The following is a 14,373-nucleotide window of genomic DNA, read 5'->3' as shown; positions in this document are numbered from 1 at the left end:
AATTATCGCACTGTGCGATAATTATCGTACGTCTGGCAACGCTGACTTATTTACAAAGAGCTGGAAGTGGGAGAAGCCCACTTCCTAGAACCCGTATCGCCATCTATCTTGATGGCGATGTACTATCGTTACATTTCCCACAAACTATCTCATCATCCTGCCCCCACCCGCCTACGCCTTCTTCATATCGACCCTGTCCGCCTTCGTCATCGCGTTAACAACCTCTGCTTACTGTTTGATTTCTTCCATAACAATTTAACCCTTAACCTTTCTGACTTCTTCTCCATCAATACCTCCTCTACCCGTGGTCACTCTCTAAAATTATCTAAACCAAGGGTCTCCTCCGCCCAGCGCCTAAACCACTTTTCATCCGGGGTCATTAATGACTGGAATTCTCTCCCACAAGACATAGTCTCAATTTCCAATCGCCACACATTTCGCCGCCATGTCTCTGATTTTTTACGTAACAAATGTCCCCTTTGTTTTGTTTTTTTTTCTACCCACTGCCCCTTTAGCCGTGCCATTTACTTGTCATATTCTCCTAAATTTTGATCTCTTATTGTCACTGAATCTGAAAATACGTATTTTTTTTCTGTCTAATTTCTTCTCATTGTTTCGAAGCTCCAAGAGAAGCCCACTCTGTGGCTTTTGGAGCCTTTGTATATTTAAATAAATAAATATTACAACCAGATGAAATCGCGAGTGCGAAATTTTTCGTTAGCAATAACGCATTTTTAAAGTACTGGCTAGACTCGGGACGAGTGACAATTACACCGTGCCCTGAGGCGCACCACTACTGGTAGAACGTAGCGAAGAAGAGTAGCCCTTAAAGGGCCCCACCGGTGTTTGAAAAATTCACCCAGAAAGTCAGGTAGCAGACGACGTGTCGTAGCTTTCCATTTGTCCGCAAGGGAAACTGATGAATTTCAAACGCCGGTGGGGCCCTTTAAAGATTACAGTCATACAAGAAAAGTTCAACCACCGATAAAGTTAGTAAACCAATGTAAGGCCATTTCATGAGGTATACACTTGGAATGTCTAAGGTTCCATGGGGACGGTGATACGAAAGCGCGTCGAGAAAAAGGTGGGGCTTAATTACGTCAAGTGTAAGACGTAACAACTAACACGACTTTTCAAATTCATTGGCTCAAGGTTTGACGCGAAAAGAATGCGTCGTCATGGTAACAAATAGGCGATCTTCCCGCGCAAAAAAGGCTGATAAAACAATGGATTAAAAAACCTCAATTATTAAAAAGTCAACTATTTGGTTATCAATAAAAGTACTTTAATGAAACAGTTATTTACATGATTGTGTCTTCCCTTTTGGGTCAATTGCTTATATACACATTTAGGACCTAATATAGTTCACGTGACATATATTGTTTAGATTATGTAAATAGCGCCATCTAGCTACTTGGCCGTACATATGGCGCGTAATTTAAATCGAAAGATTTTAGAGAGTTAACCAATATTACACTAATAATATAATAACCATGACTAGGCTTAATGACGAGTTTTCGTCGAATTAGGGTAGCGAGGCGCGAGAGTTTTTCTCGTGAGTTTTCCCGCTTTAAGACTCGCCCGTTTCTATGAGCTTCATCACGGCCGTAAAAATCTTCCTTAGACATTCCAAGTGTATACCTATATAGTTTCCTGATATTACATATAAAAGCGTTCTAGAGAAACCGTGAAAGATGAACTTAAACCCAAGAGGAATTTTATCGAAAAAGAATTTGGAAATATGGTAGCGAAACGCGAACACTTGAATTTAAATAAATTTTTAGACCAAACGCATTTTTTCGAGTTACCTGGTTTTGGAAATAAGTTAGCGGAATGCGAACGAGTTAGATGGCGTATGTGTCAATTGGCACGAAATTCAACGTGGGTTGGGGGGTCCCGCGAATTGGCCCGAAATCTCACTTAAAATTAAAATTTCTTAATGCAACCGAAAAAGTAGTTAAGAAATGATCAGTATTAAAAATATAATTATACACCTAATGCCGGCGGGGGCATGATATTTCCGATCGATTGACGTATCATGTGTACCTCTAACATACCGCGATAAATCGTGCGAACACCGGTGGCGGACACAGTACGTGAAACTAATACACACAAATCCCTAGGGATTGTGTTTAAAAACCAAAAACCAGTGGACCGAGTGAAGATAAGAATTAAGTTGATGTAAAACTGCTCCGGAGCCGTTGGCTCCGAAGATGTGTCGGAGCCGGAGCCGGAGACGGAGTCAACACACGGCTCCCCTAAAAAGCCGGAGCCGTAGCCGGATGCAAAATCCTAAAGCCGGAGTCAGAGCCAGGAGCCGGCTCCGATTGCACTAATTATGTTTTTAAGCGCATGTATATATTAAGATACAACTAATGTTTCTGTGAAAGAATACACTATTGTGTTTCAAAAGCTAATCAAAGCGTTAAATAAAGTAAGAAAAAATTCGATTATTTTATAGACCAGTATCATTACCCGAGTTAAATCTATACATAAATAATTTGTCTTTATGTACCCTGCTTTACCAAAATATTTTAATTTTTCTTAAATAGATAGTCATTAGACTCCTTACTCCTTACAAAGTTACCAGTGGAGAGCAAGGTTTGTAAATTTTAGGCTATAAAAGGTTGCCTCGATACGCTGTGGTTGCTAAGGGCTAAGGTTGGTAACTTCGTTGCTAACGAACATTGTGATGTCACTGAGATGAGATCCTATTGGTCACTGAGATGAGATCCTATTGAAAATCAATGGGATCTCATCTGGGTGACGTCGGCAACAGACGAATTTTGGAGGCAATCCAAAAATTCTTTCAAACCGTTTCTCGATCGAGACCCCGTTGAGTGGAGTGTACCACTGCTACTGCTAGGACTCGTAAATTCATCACAAAAAGCTTAGACATAAAGTAGAAGACCAAAAATTCAAAACCAAGGCTTACCGACATTCCTTGCATTTATAGGTATCTTTCTGATCTAACAGTTCGGTCAAATGAATTTTCCATTGACCTGACTTATTATTAACTGGAACCTCGTCGTTTATCTCATTTCCATTCTCATTAATATTTACTAAATTAGATATATATATATATATATATATATATATATACGCTTCACTGGTAATTAGTTTTGGTGATCGCTAAAAATTACCATAAAAGTATTGGAGCTGGCTTCTTTAATTCGGAGCCGGTTTAAAACACTCCAAATCCGGCTCCGGCCTTCATTGGAACTGGAGCCGATAGCGTTTAAGTCGGAGCCAGAGACGGAGCCATGCGGAGCACTATTCTTCAGTAAACTCTGAAAAAGTACGAGCAGCTACAGAACATCGGCCCAACGGCTGGGAAATATTACAATCAAGGTCAGGGTAGTTAAAATCACCCTATAACAGCATATGTAACATAATTACTCATTAGTGTGCCAGAAAGTACTTTCAAGGATATGACGTAATTGACGTCACTTCCCAGTCGATATCGGTTTTATCGTTATCAAAACTAGTTCTGGCGGGGAGGGAATGATGAGGGAAGGAAGTTAAAAAAAGTTTTACGCGACGTTAGTCCGTATTTTCTTTGTGATGGCTATGAAACAAGGTCTCATTTAAAATAAATTTAACCACTATTGCACAGTAAAAACATATTTATTTAATAGCTACTACAGCTGTTTCGGCTCCCTTACATATGACTAAAACGACCCAAAGCTATAGTAGAACATGTAGGCAGGGGGCGTGGACATCAAATTGACATAAACGAAGCTAAATTAATTACCAACGAAAACAACCCAATTAAGCTAAATATTAGAGAGTCAATCGAAATAATAAAACTAAAAAATACCAACCTCCTTATCAATGACATTGACGGCCCCGCCCATGAAAACGTCTTTTCCTATGTGAAATTGTTCATTTAATCATATGTAACATAATTACTCATAAGTGTGCCTCTGTATAACATTTCCATATAAATAAATTCAATAACAGCTTGTTTCACACGGAGACCAAAAAATGCAAAAATTCTTAAAATCCTCGCGCTATTGAAATGGTTACCATGGAAATGAAATCATGTAATCACGAGGCACGAGCTAAACTTGACATGGGCTGCGTTCAACAACTCTAAAAAAGCTCAGCGCTGAGCTCAACGGTCAGCGGTTGTTTGCTGAACGGGTTTTTTGACTTCCGGTTTTGACGTCACGTTGATCGTCGGAGACATAGAAATCTCATAGGTAACTAGAATGCTGCCGCCTACGGCCGAGCTTGACGCCAGTTCGCCTTGAACCTTCAGCCAATGAGAGGCCGTAGAGTGGTTCCGCCAAGGAGGATAATAATCCTCCTTGGATCCGCTACTATAGCGGGAGATAGGTGACGTCATTCTCTCTGGTGACATTAAATTCTTGGCAGAACCACTCTTTGAGCTCTGATTGGCTGAGATCTGGCTATCGTCTGCCACGGCGTTTGGCCCATTTGCGAGTTACACCACGGACTGTAAATTTTAGAGGACGAGTAAAGCGTTGCCTTCCCCTGTAGAATTTTGGTTTCCCCGTGCATCAATCACTTCGAAATAGAGAGAGAGAGAGAGTCCGTCAAGGTCATTCAGGGGCGTAGGAACGTTCTAGAAGTTGGAGGGGGCAAAGTGAAACCAAGAGGGGTTTGGAGAATGGTTTAAATTTTTTTAATGGAGTGTAGCTTCTCCGAATGCCTGTGCACATTTTTCTACAATATACATTGGCGGAAAAAGACTGCAATTTAAACAGTTGAGGTTCAATAAGCTTTATATGCTTTTAAAATGATAATTTGAGCCTTGTGAAGATTTCAACTGAGCAGGGAGGGGGCAATAACATTAGTTGCCCCTCCCAGTAAAATTCTAGGGAGGGGCATTGCCCCCCTTGCCCCCCCCCCTGGTTCCTACGCCCCTGAGGTCATTTGTACCAGGCATAGAGCTAGTCCCCCCCCCCCCCGCATGTTATCTGGAAATCTGGCCGACCGAAAGACAAGCGCTTTAGTTAATATCCTTGAGCGACTTCCGTCAGCCTGATCGTTGAACGGGGCGTAAAATACCTCGGGAATACCGGTCCTCTAAAATTTACAGTCCGTGGTTACACGGCAGCATTCTAGTTACCTATGAGATTTCTATGATCGGAGACTCAGCGGAAACATCGACTGAGCGAGATGGTTTTTCCGTTGCTCATCGGTGTCGTGACGTCAGTCGACAAAGTTAAATGAGGGGTAGCAGACGATATTTCGTTCGTTAAGTCAGCGAACTATAAATCGTACAACAACTTTTAGATTTTTGTGACGTAGCATTGATTAAAAGAACTCAACGATAACTCAACGGTTTTTCTCCGTTGATAGTTGTTGAACGCAGCCATGGGCAAAGCCAGAAACGCGCGAGGAATTCTCACTAACTTCCGTTTCCCATCAGTAAAGTTGATGACGCGTATTTCATCACGGAGTTGTAAGTGACGTAATTTACGTCATATCCCGTAAACAAGGTTTCATTAACGAAAATGCTTTTATGGCATACTTATGATTTAATTTAAAAAACTATGGACCTAAAAAACATTGTTTCTTGTCCCCTACGTCAAATTTTTCTCTCCTTTTTGTTCATTTTGTATCTACCTGACGACGGCTCCGGTAAGGGAGCCGAAACAGCTGTAGTAGCTATTAAATAAATATGTTTTTACTGTGCAATAGTGGTTAAATTTATTTTAAATTAGTTTATGTACAGGAAGTCCGTCCACAAATAATAAACAAGGTCTCATTTAAATTTTTAATACAGAGATGTTAAACATATGATAACAGCAATCCACAATTGTAAACATTATTAGCTATAGCTATGGTTCATTGCGGTTCATTGGGACTGGTAAAGGAAGGCAAACGGTACAGCAGGCAATTTAAAAGGCTACAAAATCACTACGGCACTTAACAGCGATATAAGCCAGCCCGAGAGTCGACGACCAAGCTACTTCTGAAGCATTGTCAATGTATTCGTTGATACATTAAAGGACACACCTCCACTACTCTTGGTACAGTCCCAGTCCCGACGAAAAAGATAAAAGTGGTTAATATTTAATTCGCTAGTAAGCTAGATTTAAGTTATGGCAGTGATTTTGGTATTTGACGAAGTTATATTTATGAAGGCGGCAAACGTGGGTGAGAATGGCCGAAACACAATGAAATGATACACTGGTGCTACACCGTTGAGAATCAGATATAAAAGAGGGCAAGGATATGGAAGTGTTTGCATTTAGAGAGACTTGTTGGAACAAAGATATAGCAGCTGAAGCGTATAAAACACGTGACATGTAACCTACTACATAACTTTTGTAGGGATTATAATCAAGGGCTTAATCGTCCGTAGTTTTCGTATTAACACTATTTACATCAATTGCAGCACGGATAATATCGGTGTCTTCCGTCTTCTTCGGTATTTATAACAATGGCAGCACTATTAGAATCATAGTTAGTTATTTTGTTTCGAAGAGATGATAGATCCTGTCTTTCTTCTAAGAGAAGGCTTTGAGCAGTTACGGGTAGAAAGGGAAATTGTTGTAGAATTCCTGAGCGAAAAAAATGAGCAAGGTAACTATTTAGCTGTGAATATGGTTTGGAAGGTAATAAAGCACACGAGGTATTCAGGATAGCTCCTGCCCCAAAGCGACACAATTTGGATAAATAATATGTTCCAGTTTGGGCAAAGAAACGATTGAGAGTGTGTAGTTGACCTCAAGTGGGGATGTGACGATGATTGGGATCGCCAATGAGGATTTGAAGGGTAACAGTATCTCATTGGTAGATAATTAGTTGGTAGATGGCCTTGTGAGATTTGTTTGGTAAAGTGTTATAAGAAAGATTGGTAGCCGTAGAGGTAGCGAGTGTGGTTCCACTCCGAAGTACTATGCGGATTGCAATATGAGAAAAACGCTTGGGTTTATCAATTTAAAAGACCGTGTATTCTGCAGGGGTGGATTACCCGTTTCGGCGCCTTTAGGCACAGAAAAATTTGGCGCCCCTTGGCATTGGTCAGCTAAGGTGGGGCGTATCGGTTTATAATAAATAAATAAATATATTTTAGTTTCCCAAAACCTTTTCAGCGTTTTTTTTGAGTAGGGGCAAGCCAAGTACATGGACCGTGGGGCTTTATCAGAGTTTTGGGGCCCCTAGAAAAATGGCGCCCTAGGCACGTGCCTACTTTGCCTAATGGTTAATACGCCCCTGGTATTCTGACCCTTTGAGACGAAAAGTAGCACGAGAAGAAATTATCTGAGCGGATCCAGCGGAATGAGAGCGTTGGAAGTTTGGAACACGCAAAAAAATGCCCCGAGAGCGAAATCGGCAGAACGGTTTCAAACTATCTTAAAGCGTTAGGGTCAATCTTGAGATCACCCCAATGAGCCTAGCTTTCATGTTCCATCTGCGTACGTGATCTGCTCCGACCATAAATGCACGTTCCATTTATTCCTCGAGCGCACTGTCCAGGGTTCCTCGGTGGAACTCATTGCTAGTTGAATAGCGTTTTCCATTTGATTGCTCGAAATTCACTCCGAATCGCCAGGAGTGGTTCTGGAAAATTATTCTTAGGTGGGCAAATACTTCAGGAAATAATAGGGGGTGTGGGAGGAAATCGAATGGAAGTATATAGAAATCATACATTTTTGGGTGGACATGGGTCCATTGGACCACCCCCTAGAACCGCGCCAGCGAGTCTGTCTCTGACGTCATATCGACTAAATTAAAACCGCAAATGAAAATTCCATTATCATATTCCCGCGCTTTGTTGTTTTACGTCTGCTAGTAATTTGAATTTTCGCGTCTTGGTCTGCCATTTTGCCAAAAAATCTAAATGAAACACGCAACTATTTCGACCTCGATCCGTTGTTCGGTCGAATTCGGCAGATCGGTTTTGGTCGATCTTGTAGCACCCGAGAAATGGAACACACGAAACTTGATCGGAGTATATCCGAGCACGGAAATGAAACATAAAGTGTTGATCAGAGTGATCTAGAGCGCTCGAGAGCAGTCACATGGAAAATGCTCTCATCTTTCATGCTCTCCCTCTGACGTTGTTTATAAAGCTATTACTACTTTACCACATTATATTCTTTTTCTAGAGCGGGCTTAATTTCTTTACTCTTTCGTAACAACTTTTAGCGCACCAAAATCCATATTTTTCGGCAAAATCACGTCATCTAGTGGCGACCAGTCAAAGCTCAATTCTTCTGACCTATAAAAAATATTTTTTTTTGCAACAGTTAACTGAATGTTTTTTACTACCGAACGTAAGAATCCTTTTAGTCTTTTATTTTTTTAATGGAACGAAGTATTTCTTAATTTAGTAGACTATTTAAACGATTTTGATGGCGTAATTATTTTTAATTAATATTATGGGCCTTTTTTGTTGTGTCTCCTTTTGTTACTATTATGGCTTTAAATGTTGGAGCTGAGCCTTGGCTCCCTCCTGTAGTAAGCCTTGGTTTAAATTCCTGTCAAGTCATTTTTGGGTTTTTGTAATATTTAGCGGGTGTTGTTTAAATGTTTAGCATAAATTATGTCACAATGTTCTAGTAAAGTATACTTAAACATTTAACTACTTAACATTTGTTTTCAGACAACCACTGTAAACACCAATTTTATGGCCTCTCCATCACCATCTCAGCCTTTTGGTTATGGTCAGCCGGGAAGTAATGCACTATGTATGAAATAAATAATTATGAATCATAGGACAGTGTTTCATAAAATTATATTTTCCATAGCAATGGGTGGGTTAGGTCTCCAGCAACCGCAGCGTAGTATGGGAGTCCAACAATTTCCCGGAAGGAGTAGTCATTTACCGGGTCACGTAACGCCAACAAGTTCGGGTATTCCTAATTTTCCTACGAGTCTACCAAATAATCTTCCATCTCAACAAGCGTCTCCTAATAGGTGAATTTAATTTCAATACTATTATAATGGAATTAAGAAATGGTGTTTATGAGAGCTACATTTTCAGTTTACTATCAAGGGGACTTTCAAATAGGGGTATAAATCAAGAAATGAAAAGGCTAATGGGTATTGGGTTGCCAGTTGGCGGGTAAGCTGTCTTTTGGCTTTTTTGATAATATGCCTATCTGAGATTGTAAACAATATTTTTTTAGTGGGAACAATTCGTTAGGTGGTATGTCCAGCTTTGGTTTGACCCACAGTAGGGGCTTACCGCATAATCTAATGGGTACAGGTATGATTACCCCTTGGCAAGGTTTGAGTTTTTAAATTAAATTTTTCTAGTGCGTACCAGGGTTTACTTTTATTTCCACTATAGCTCTCGACTTATCGGAATTTCCAGTATTGACGAACCGGGGACCTCAAGAAGGAAGTTTAGGATCCAGTTTACCATCGAATCCTATGGCGGGTAGACCACCTTATGGTAGAAAAATTATTTTTTTCTGAAAACAAATGGTTTTCGGAACCTTTGTATGGTTTTTCATTGCGTTGTTTTTTTGTTGTTGACTTTTCAGTTGGCATGGTCAAACAACCTACGAGTGAGTCGAACGAATTCCAAATCCACAATGAAGACTTTCCTGCCTTACCTGGTTCTCAAAGTACGTTTAGATATATTCGTTAATATTTGTATTATTTATTTTTTATTATTTCAGCCCAAGAAATTAATCAAGATCTCAATAAATCTGTAAGTGTCATATGTGTAGGAAAAATTATAAATTTATTTTTTTATGAATTGGCGTTTTATACAAATAACTTGAGGTTTTTTCATTTTAATGTTCTTATTTGTTTTAGTAGAATTCATGTTTGATTTGAATGAATAAAGGGTTTAGAATTCGTTGCTATGAATAGCGCTTCTATTTTTTTTAATTAATTACGATTTTCCTTTTCATTTATTTACAGAGTTTAAATGACTCCAAGGATAATATGAGATATCCTGGTGAGAAGTCTCAAAATCAAAAACGAGGCATTCAAACAACAAAGGATGGTTAGTTTTGAAGGAGTTTAAGTTGGATAGTTTTTAATGCGCCTCTGTCGCAGGTCGAGTCATGAATATTCCTAGTGGTATGGTAACGGACCAGTTTGGAATGGTTGGACTGCTAACATTTATTAGGGTTGCGGAAACAGATCCCAATCTTGTCTCCTTAGCTCTTGGCAGTGATTTGACTACCCTTGGACTTAATCTCAATTCTCCTGAGTAATTAATGCCCATTTGAATTCTTATTTGAATTTCTCTTAAATGTTTTAATGTTCTTTGCAGAAATTTGTATCCAACATTTGCGGGACCATGGGCCGATCACCCTTGCAGGCCTCAAGATATTGGTAATATTTATTTTTAAATTAAGCAATGGATCAAAGAAATTGATAGTTTTTTTTTAGATTACATGATACCTGTGGAGTATTTGATGAGTCCTAGTAACAGGGAAAAGCTTGCGTCTGTAAAGCTAAACAGATATGGTGAAGATTTATTGTTTTTCCTGTTCTACATGTATGGAGGTGACCAATTACAGATCATGTCGGCAGCTGAGTTGTAAGCCTATTTTATGTGTGAGTTTTGACCTTTTTTAAATCCGTTAACATATTGAAAAGACACAACCGGGATTGGAGGTTTCATAAAGATGACAGAGTGTGGATAACTAGAGCACCAGGCATGGTTCCTACGGAAAAAACAAGCACATACGAACGGGGCACTTACTACTTCTTTGATGCCGTCAATTGGCGGAAAGTGGCCAAAGAATTCCATTTGGATTACGATCGTTTGGAAGATAGACCACAAGTTCAACAACATTTACTCGGAACTCAGTACAATCCGGCGCTGTCAATGTTCTAAATAGTGACTTTTTTAAACCAAAAGAAGGTTTTTTTCCAGACTTTCTTTTATTTTAATAAAAATGGATGTCTACTTTTTACTATTTCACCCCCTTTTTAACTCTTCCATTTATATTTTTCGTTAATGCAGTTTTATGTACTCAAATGTACTTATCCTGTGGCTGAAGTTTTTTTTTGAGAACAAACTTATGGTGTCAGCCAAAGGCCTTAGACACCAAACTGTGGCTAAAGTTTTAGGCCTTCTCTCTTTTGACAAAGCTCAAACAAGTCAATTTTCCATTATCTAGAAATTTATACTTGCAAAATTTAATATAATTCGCAATGTTATTAGTTATTTAACATTTAAAAAGGGGGTAAAATACTTTGGAGATGACGTTTATATAAAAATCATCATTTACATGTGATAAAGCTTGTACAGAAATAAAAACTGATGTTTGTAGAAAAAAATGTTGAATAAATTCAAACAGCATTAACGTAATTTGTTTTATTATCTATGCAATAACGAATAAATTACAAAATATTATTGCCCTAAATTACCCTTCTTGGGTTTTTTCATCTCGTCTAATTGATTCCTTAATTCTTCAAGTTCCAAATCAGGTATGTAACGATCCTCTTCAATTTCTTTAGTATGAGGTATAACATTCAATTTCACTCCTTCAGGCAATGAATTTTGAATAATATCTAAGAACAATGGGGCCATAGTAGCAAAAAGATTTTTCACTTGGACTGTCCGTTCGTATACTTTTAATGAATATATGTTTTCTGCTTTAGTGCTTCGTGGTTTATAGGTCGTTATTTGCAATGATTGATTAGGCACAGCCCAACAATTAACTACATTTATGTTCATTTTGTTTGCAATGTGGTGCACATAACGACCATAATGCTCCAAAACTGTATAATCGTAGCCTTTAATTTGTATATCTAGTAGCTCGTATACTGGCTTTTGAGGTTTTAAAAGTTCCAAGTATTCCGGTTCATGGGGATTTTCCATAATGACTTTTGAAGTTTGAAAGCATCGGGCTTGTTTTAAATTTAAAAAACTTCGAATAGGGAATTTTTGTAGGAAACTCATGATAGAGCAATAGACTAAGGTTTACTGTAAAAAAAAATTATAAAATTCAAGCAAGGTTATTAGTAAAAAAAACCATTTAATTGAAAATAACAATTTTAAATTTATAGAAACTTACAAATGTTGGTTTATTTTGTTAAGCTTTTTTTTTTATTGAGACACACACACATCGGTGTCGACCCGAGGCCTTAGACACCAGCACACACACAATAACTGATTAATCAGGGCGAGATATGTGTAACGGCCACGCCAACGGGGGGATACGTGGGGACAGGGGTGGGGACACCCTTGGCGGAAGTATTCCGACCACCCGTTAGGGGATTGGTGGTCGTCCTCACACGGCCATCCACAAACTCTGCCTCCCGGACGCCTGGGATTACAGGAGTGAGCCACTACTCCCGGCATTTTGTTAAGCTTGCAAATGCCTTAAAGAAAGTCGGCCATTTTAAATTCTAAGGCGACATCAGTTGATTTATTTTTTTACGAATCTGGTGAAGGACTGAAGGCCCCATTGCCATATACACCAATAGGTGCTTCAATAAAACATCTTCAAAGGAATTGCCAAGAAGTAATATTTCCTAGAGCCAGGACCTGCAAGGTAGTAGTTACTGTCAGGAATAATAATAAATAATTCTGATTAGTGTCATAATTAAAACATGGTTTCTAATGGTGGTCTGTCATTATTCATTAACAGCCATAGACCTGCTACTTGTTTTCAAAGATGCAATCTACAATGAACTAATAGTCAAAATGCCTAATAATTTTCAAAACAGTCAGTTTATTGGTATAATATTAACAGGGACATTTAAGAAAAAGATTAAAGTTAACGACCAAGGAACTAAACGAGAAATACAATGGGCTTGACTATAAAAGAATTTACTTCACTGTGTTTAGGTAATTTTCTTTTCAGCAGATAGCGTGTACCATTGAATTTCAAATTATGTTAATACAAGTTGAGTTGTACAGAAAGTTGATGGCCCCTTACGGAGTGTCTATTTTGGCCCGTTTTTCGGGCTAAATTAGCTTACTTTCAAATGCTTAGCTTCACCGCGCGGCCAACACTATTTTGGCCTGTTTCTCAAATCGTGCGAAAATAGAGTTTGGCTGGGTTACCACTATTTTGGCCTGTTTTTCGCAGCAATGAATTTGAAGGCTTATTTAGTCCTTATAGGGTGGAATCACTATTTTGGCCCCGGAAAAACGACGAAAAATAAAAACCGGCTAAGATAGTGTTCACCGCGCGGCCGTGACTATTTCCCCCATAGAAATCTCATAGGGAACTAGAATGCTGCCGTGTAACTGGCAAATGGGCCAAACGCCGTGGCAGACGATAGCCAGCTCTCAGCCAATCAGAGCTCAAAGAGTGGTTCTGCCAAGAATTTAATGTCACCAGAGAGAATGACGTCACCTATCTCCCGCTATAGTAGCGGATCCAATGAGGATTATTATCCTCTTTGGCGGAACCACTCTACGTCCTCTCATTGGCTGAAGGTTCAAGGCGAACTGGCGTCAAGCTCGGCCGTAGGCGGCAGCATTCTAGTTACCTATGAGATTTCTATGATTTCCCCCCGCTACTTTGTTATTCAAAAGTGCTCTTCGCTGCGGGTTTTTTGTACTAATAACGTCATGAATTTATTCATTTCAACCATGAATATCGAACTGTATTAGGTAGTCTGGCTTCGGCTGATCAAATGGGCGTGGCTACGTCGTTCACGTCACGCGATTTAGAAAGGTTTTGATTGGCTTATTCGAAATTTTTATTTCGTACAATTTTAATATAAATAATAATTTTGGAACGAAAATATGTAAATATATAAATAGTAAATATACCTTTATTTATTATTAACCACTGATTTGTAGTAATAAAGTATTTTTGAAAGAATTGTGAGTATTTTTCTTCGCCGGTTAAAACGTATAATCCTGGAATATTTTTAAATCGCGTTTGAAAACTTCCGCCTCCAGAATCAGGAGTCCTGATTGGCTGAAGTTATTAAGTGAAAGGCAGAAAGGCACCGCCCATCCTAGACCCAGATGGTAGAAAGGGTAATGATGTAGTTCGATATTCATGGTTAAAATGATAACGTCAAACATTTTGTCAAACACTCAAACCTATAGATCGTGGGTGGTCCTGATACGAGCTGCTAAATCTCCGACCGGTTCGAAGAATTTATTCGTTGCAGAGGTGAGCATACACAGCATTCATTTCAGTTTTACTTGCGCCGAGCACATTTTTCCACGAACATACTATAAACCAACCGCTTATGTGTTGAAGTGCTTATTTTTTTTTACCTAACTTATCTCATTTTTGTAAGTAAGCCATTCGCGCTCAGTGGTGAATAAGGGGGAGGGGAGTGGCCAGAGACGTAACTTGGGGGGGGGGATTCAACACCACTAGGGTTGCTAATGAAGCTAAAAGGTATGAAGTGAGACTATTGTTGTGGTTCGAAAGTCGTAAAGTAGTGATGTCGTGGTCGTTAACAATTTGGAATATCCCTAATAAAAGTAGGTTGGGCTGGACC

The 14,373-nt window shown here is 39.1% G+C and overlaps 2 protein-coding genes across 8 annotated transcripts; one reads left to right on the top strand and one right to left on the bottom strand.

The window, feature by feature from the left end:
- The first annotated feature begins 8,144 nt into the window (after positions 1 to 8,144).
- Positions 8,145 to 11,232, top strand: LOC149958459 (CCR4-NOT transcription complex subunit 2-like). Of its 6 annotated transcripts, none has more exons than XM_090165868.1 (13): positions 8,145 to 8,258; positions 8,588 to 8,672; positions 8,733 to 8,901; positions 8,969 to 9,049; positions 9,114 to 9,214; positions 9,278 to 9,382; positions 9,474 to 9,557; positions 9,612 to 9,643; positions 9,859 to 9,943; positions 9,997 to 10,153; positions 10,217 to 10,278; positions 10,336 to 10,486; positions 10,546 to 11,232. In XM_090165868.1, exons 2-13 carry the CDS (start codon positions 8,612 to 8,614, stop codon positions 10,784 to 10,786), a joined length of 1,329 nt encoding a protein of 442 aa, XP_090021994.1. In that variant the 5' UTR covers positions 8,145 to 8,258; positions 8,588 to 8,611; the 3' UTR covers positions 10,787 to 11,232. The 6 variants fall into 6 exon arrangements, with proteins under 6 accessions (XP_090021994.1, XP_090021993.1, XP_090021992.1 ...); XM_090165867.1 differs by having other exon boundaries at positions 8,238 to 8,341; XM_090165866.1 differs by lacking the exon at positions 8,145 to 8,258 and adding an exon at positions 8,356 to 8,442 and having other exon boundaries at positions 9,114 to 9,193; positions 9,278 to 9,367.
- A 38-nt stretch (positions 11,233 to 11,270) lies between these two features.
- mRpL48 (mitochondrial ribosomal protein L48) lies at positions 11,271 to 12,290 on the bottom strand. 2 transcript variants are annotated; one of them, XM_090165871.1, is made up of 3 exons: positions 12,272 to 12,290; positions 11,973 to 11,998; positions 11,271 to 11,881 (listed from the first exon to the last, which is right to left on the bottom strand). In XM_090165871.1, exon 3 carries the CDS (start codon positions 11,855 to 11,857, stop codon positions 11,306 to 11,308), a length of 552 nt encoding a protein of 183 aa, XP_090021997.1. In that variant the 5' UTR covers positions 11,858 to 11,881; positions 11,973 to 11,998; positions 12,272 to 12,290; the 3' UTR covers positions 11,271 to 11,305. The 2 variants fall into 2 exon arrangements, with proteins under 2 accessions (XP_090021997.1, XP_090021995.1); XM_090165869.1 differs by lacking the exon at positions 12,272 to 12,290 and having other exon boundaries at positions 11,973 to 12,242.
- Positions 12,291 to 14,373: the final 2,083 nt, after the last annotated feature.

This window comes from Leiobunum rupestre, chromosome 2, assembly GCF_980474605.1.
Source record: "Leiobunum rupestre chromosome 2, qqLeiRupe1.1.hap1, whole genome shotgun sequence".
Classification (NCBI taxonomy): Eukaryota; Metazoa; Arthropoda; class Arachnida; order Opiliones; family Sclerosomatidae; genus Leiobunum; species Leiobunum rupestre.
The sequence above is the reverse complement of the archived record's forward strand: the minus strand, read 5'-3'. Positions and strand labels throughout refer to the sequence as shown.

Coding starts and splice junctions, on each gene's coding strand:
- LOC149958459 (XM_090165863.1), top strand. CDS start 8,401: ATGGCTTTAAATGTTGGAGCTGAGCCTTGGCTCCCTCCTGTA. Junction 8,902..8,968: donor CAACAAGCGTCTCCTAATAG/GTGAATTTAATT, acceptor CTACATTTTCAG/TTTACTATCAAGGGGACTTT. Junction 9,215..9,277: donor TATGATTACCCCTTGGCAAG/GTTTGAGTTTTT, acceptor TTTCCACTATAG/CTCTCGACTTATCGGAATTT.
- mRpL48 (XM_090165871.1), bottom strand. CDS start 11,857: ATGAGTTTCCTACAAAAATTCCCTATTCGAAGTTTTTTAAATTTAAAA.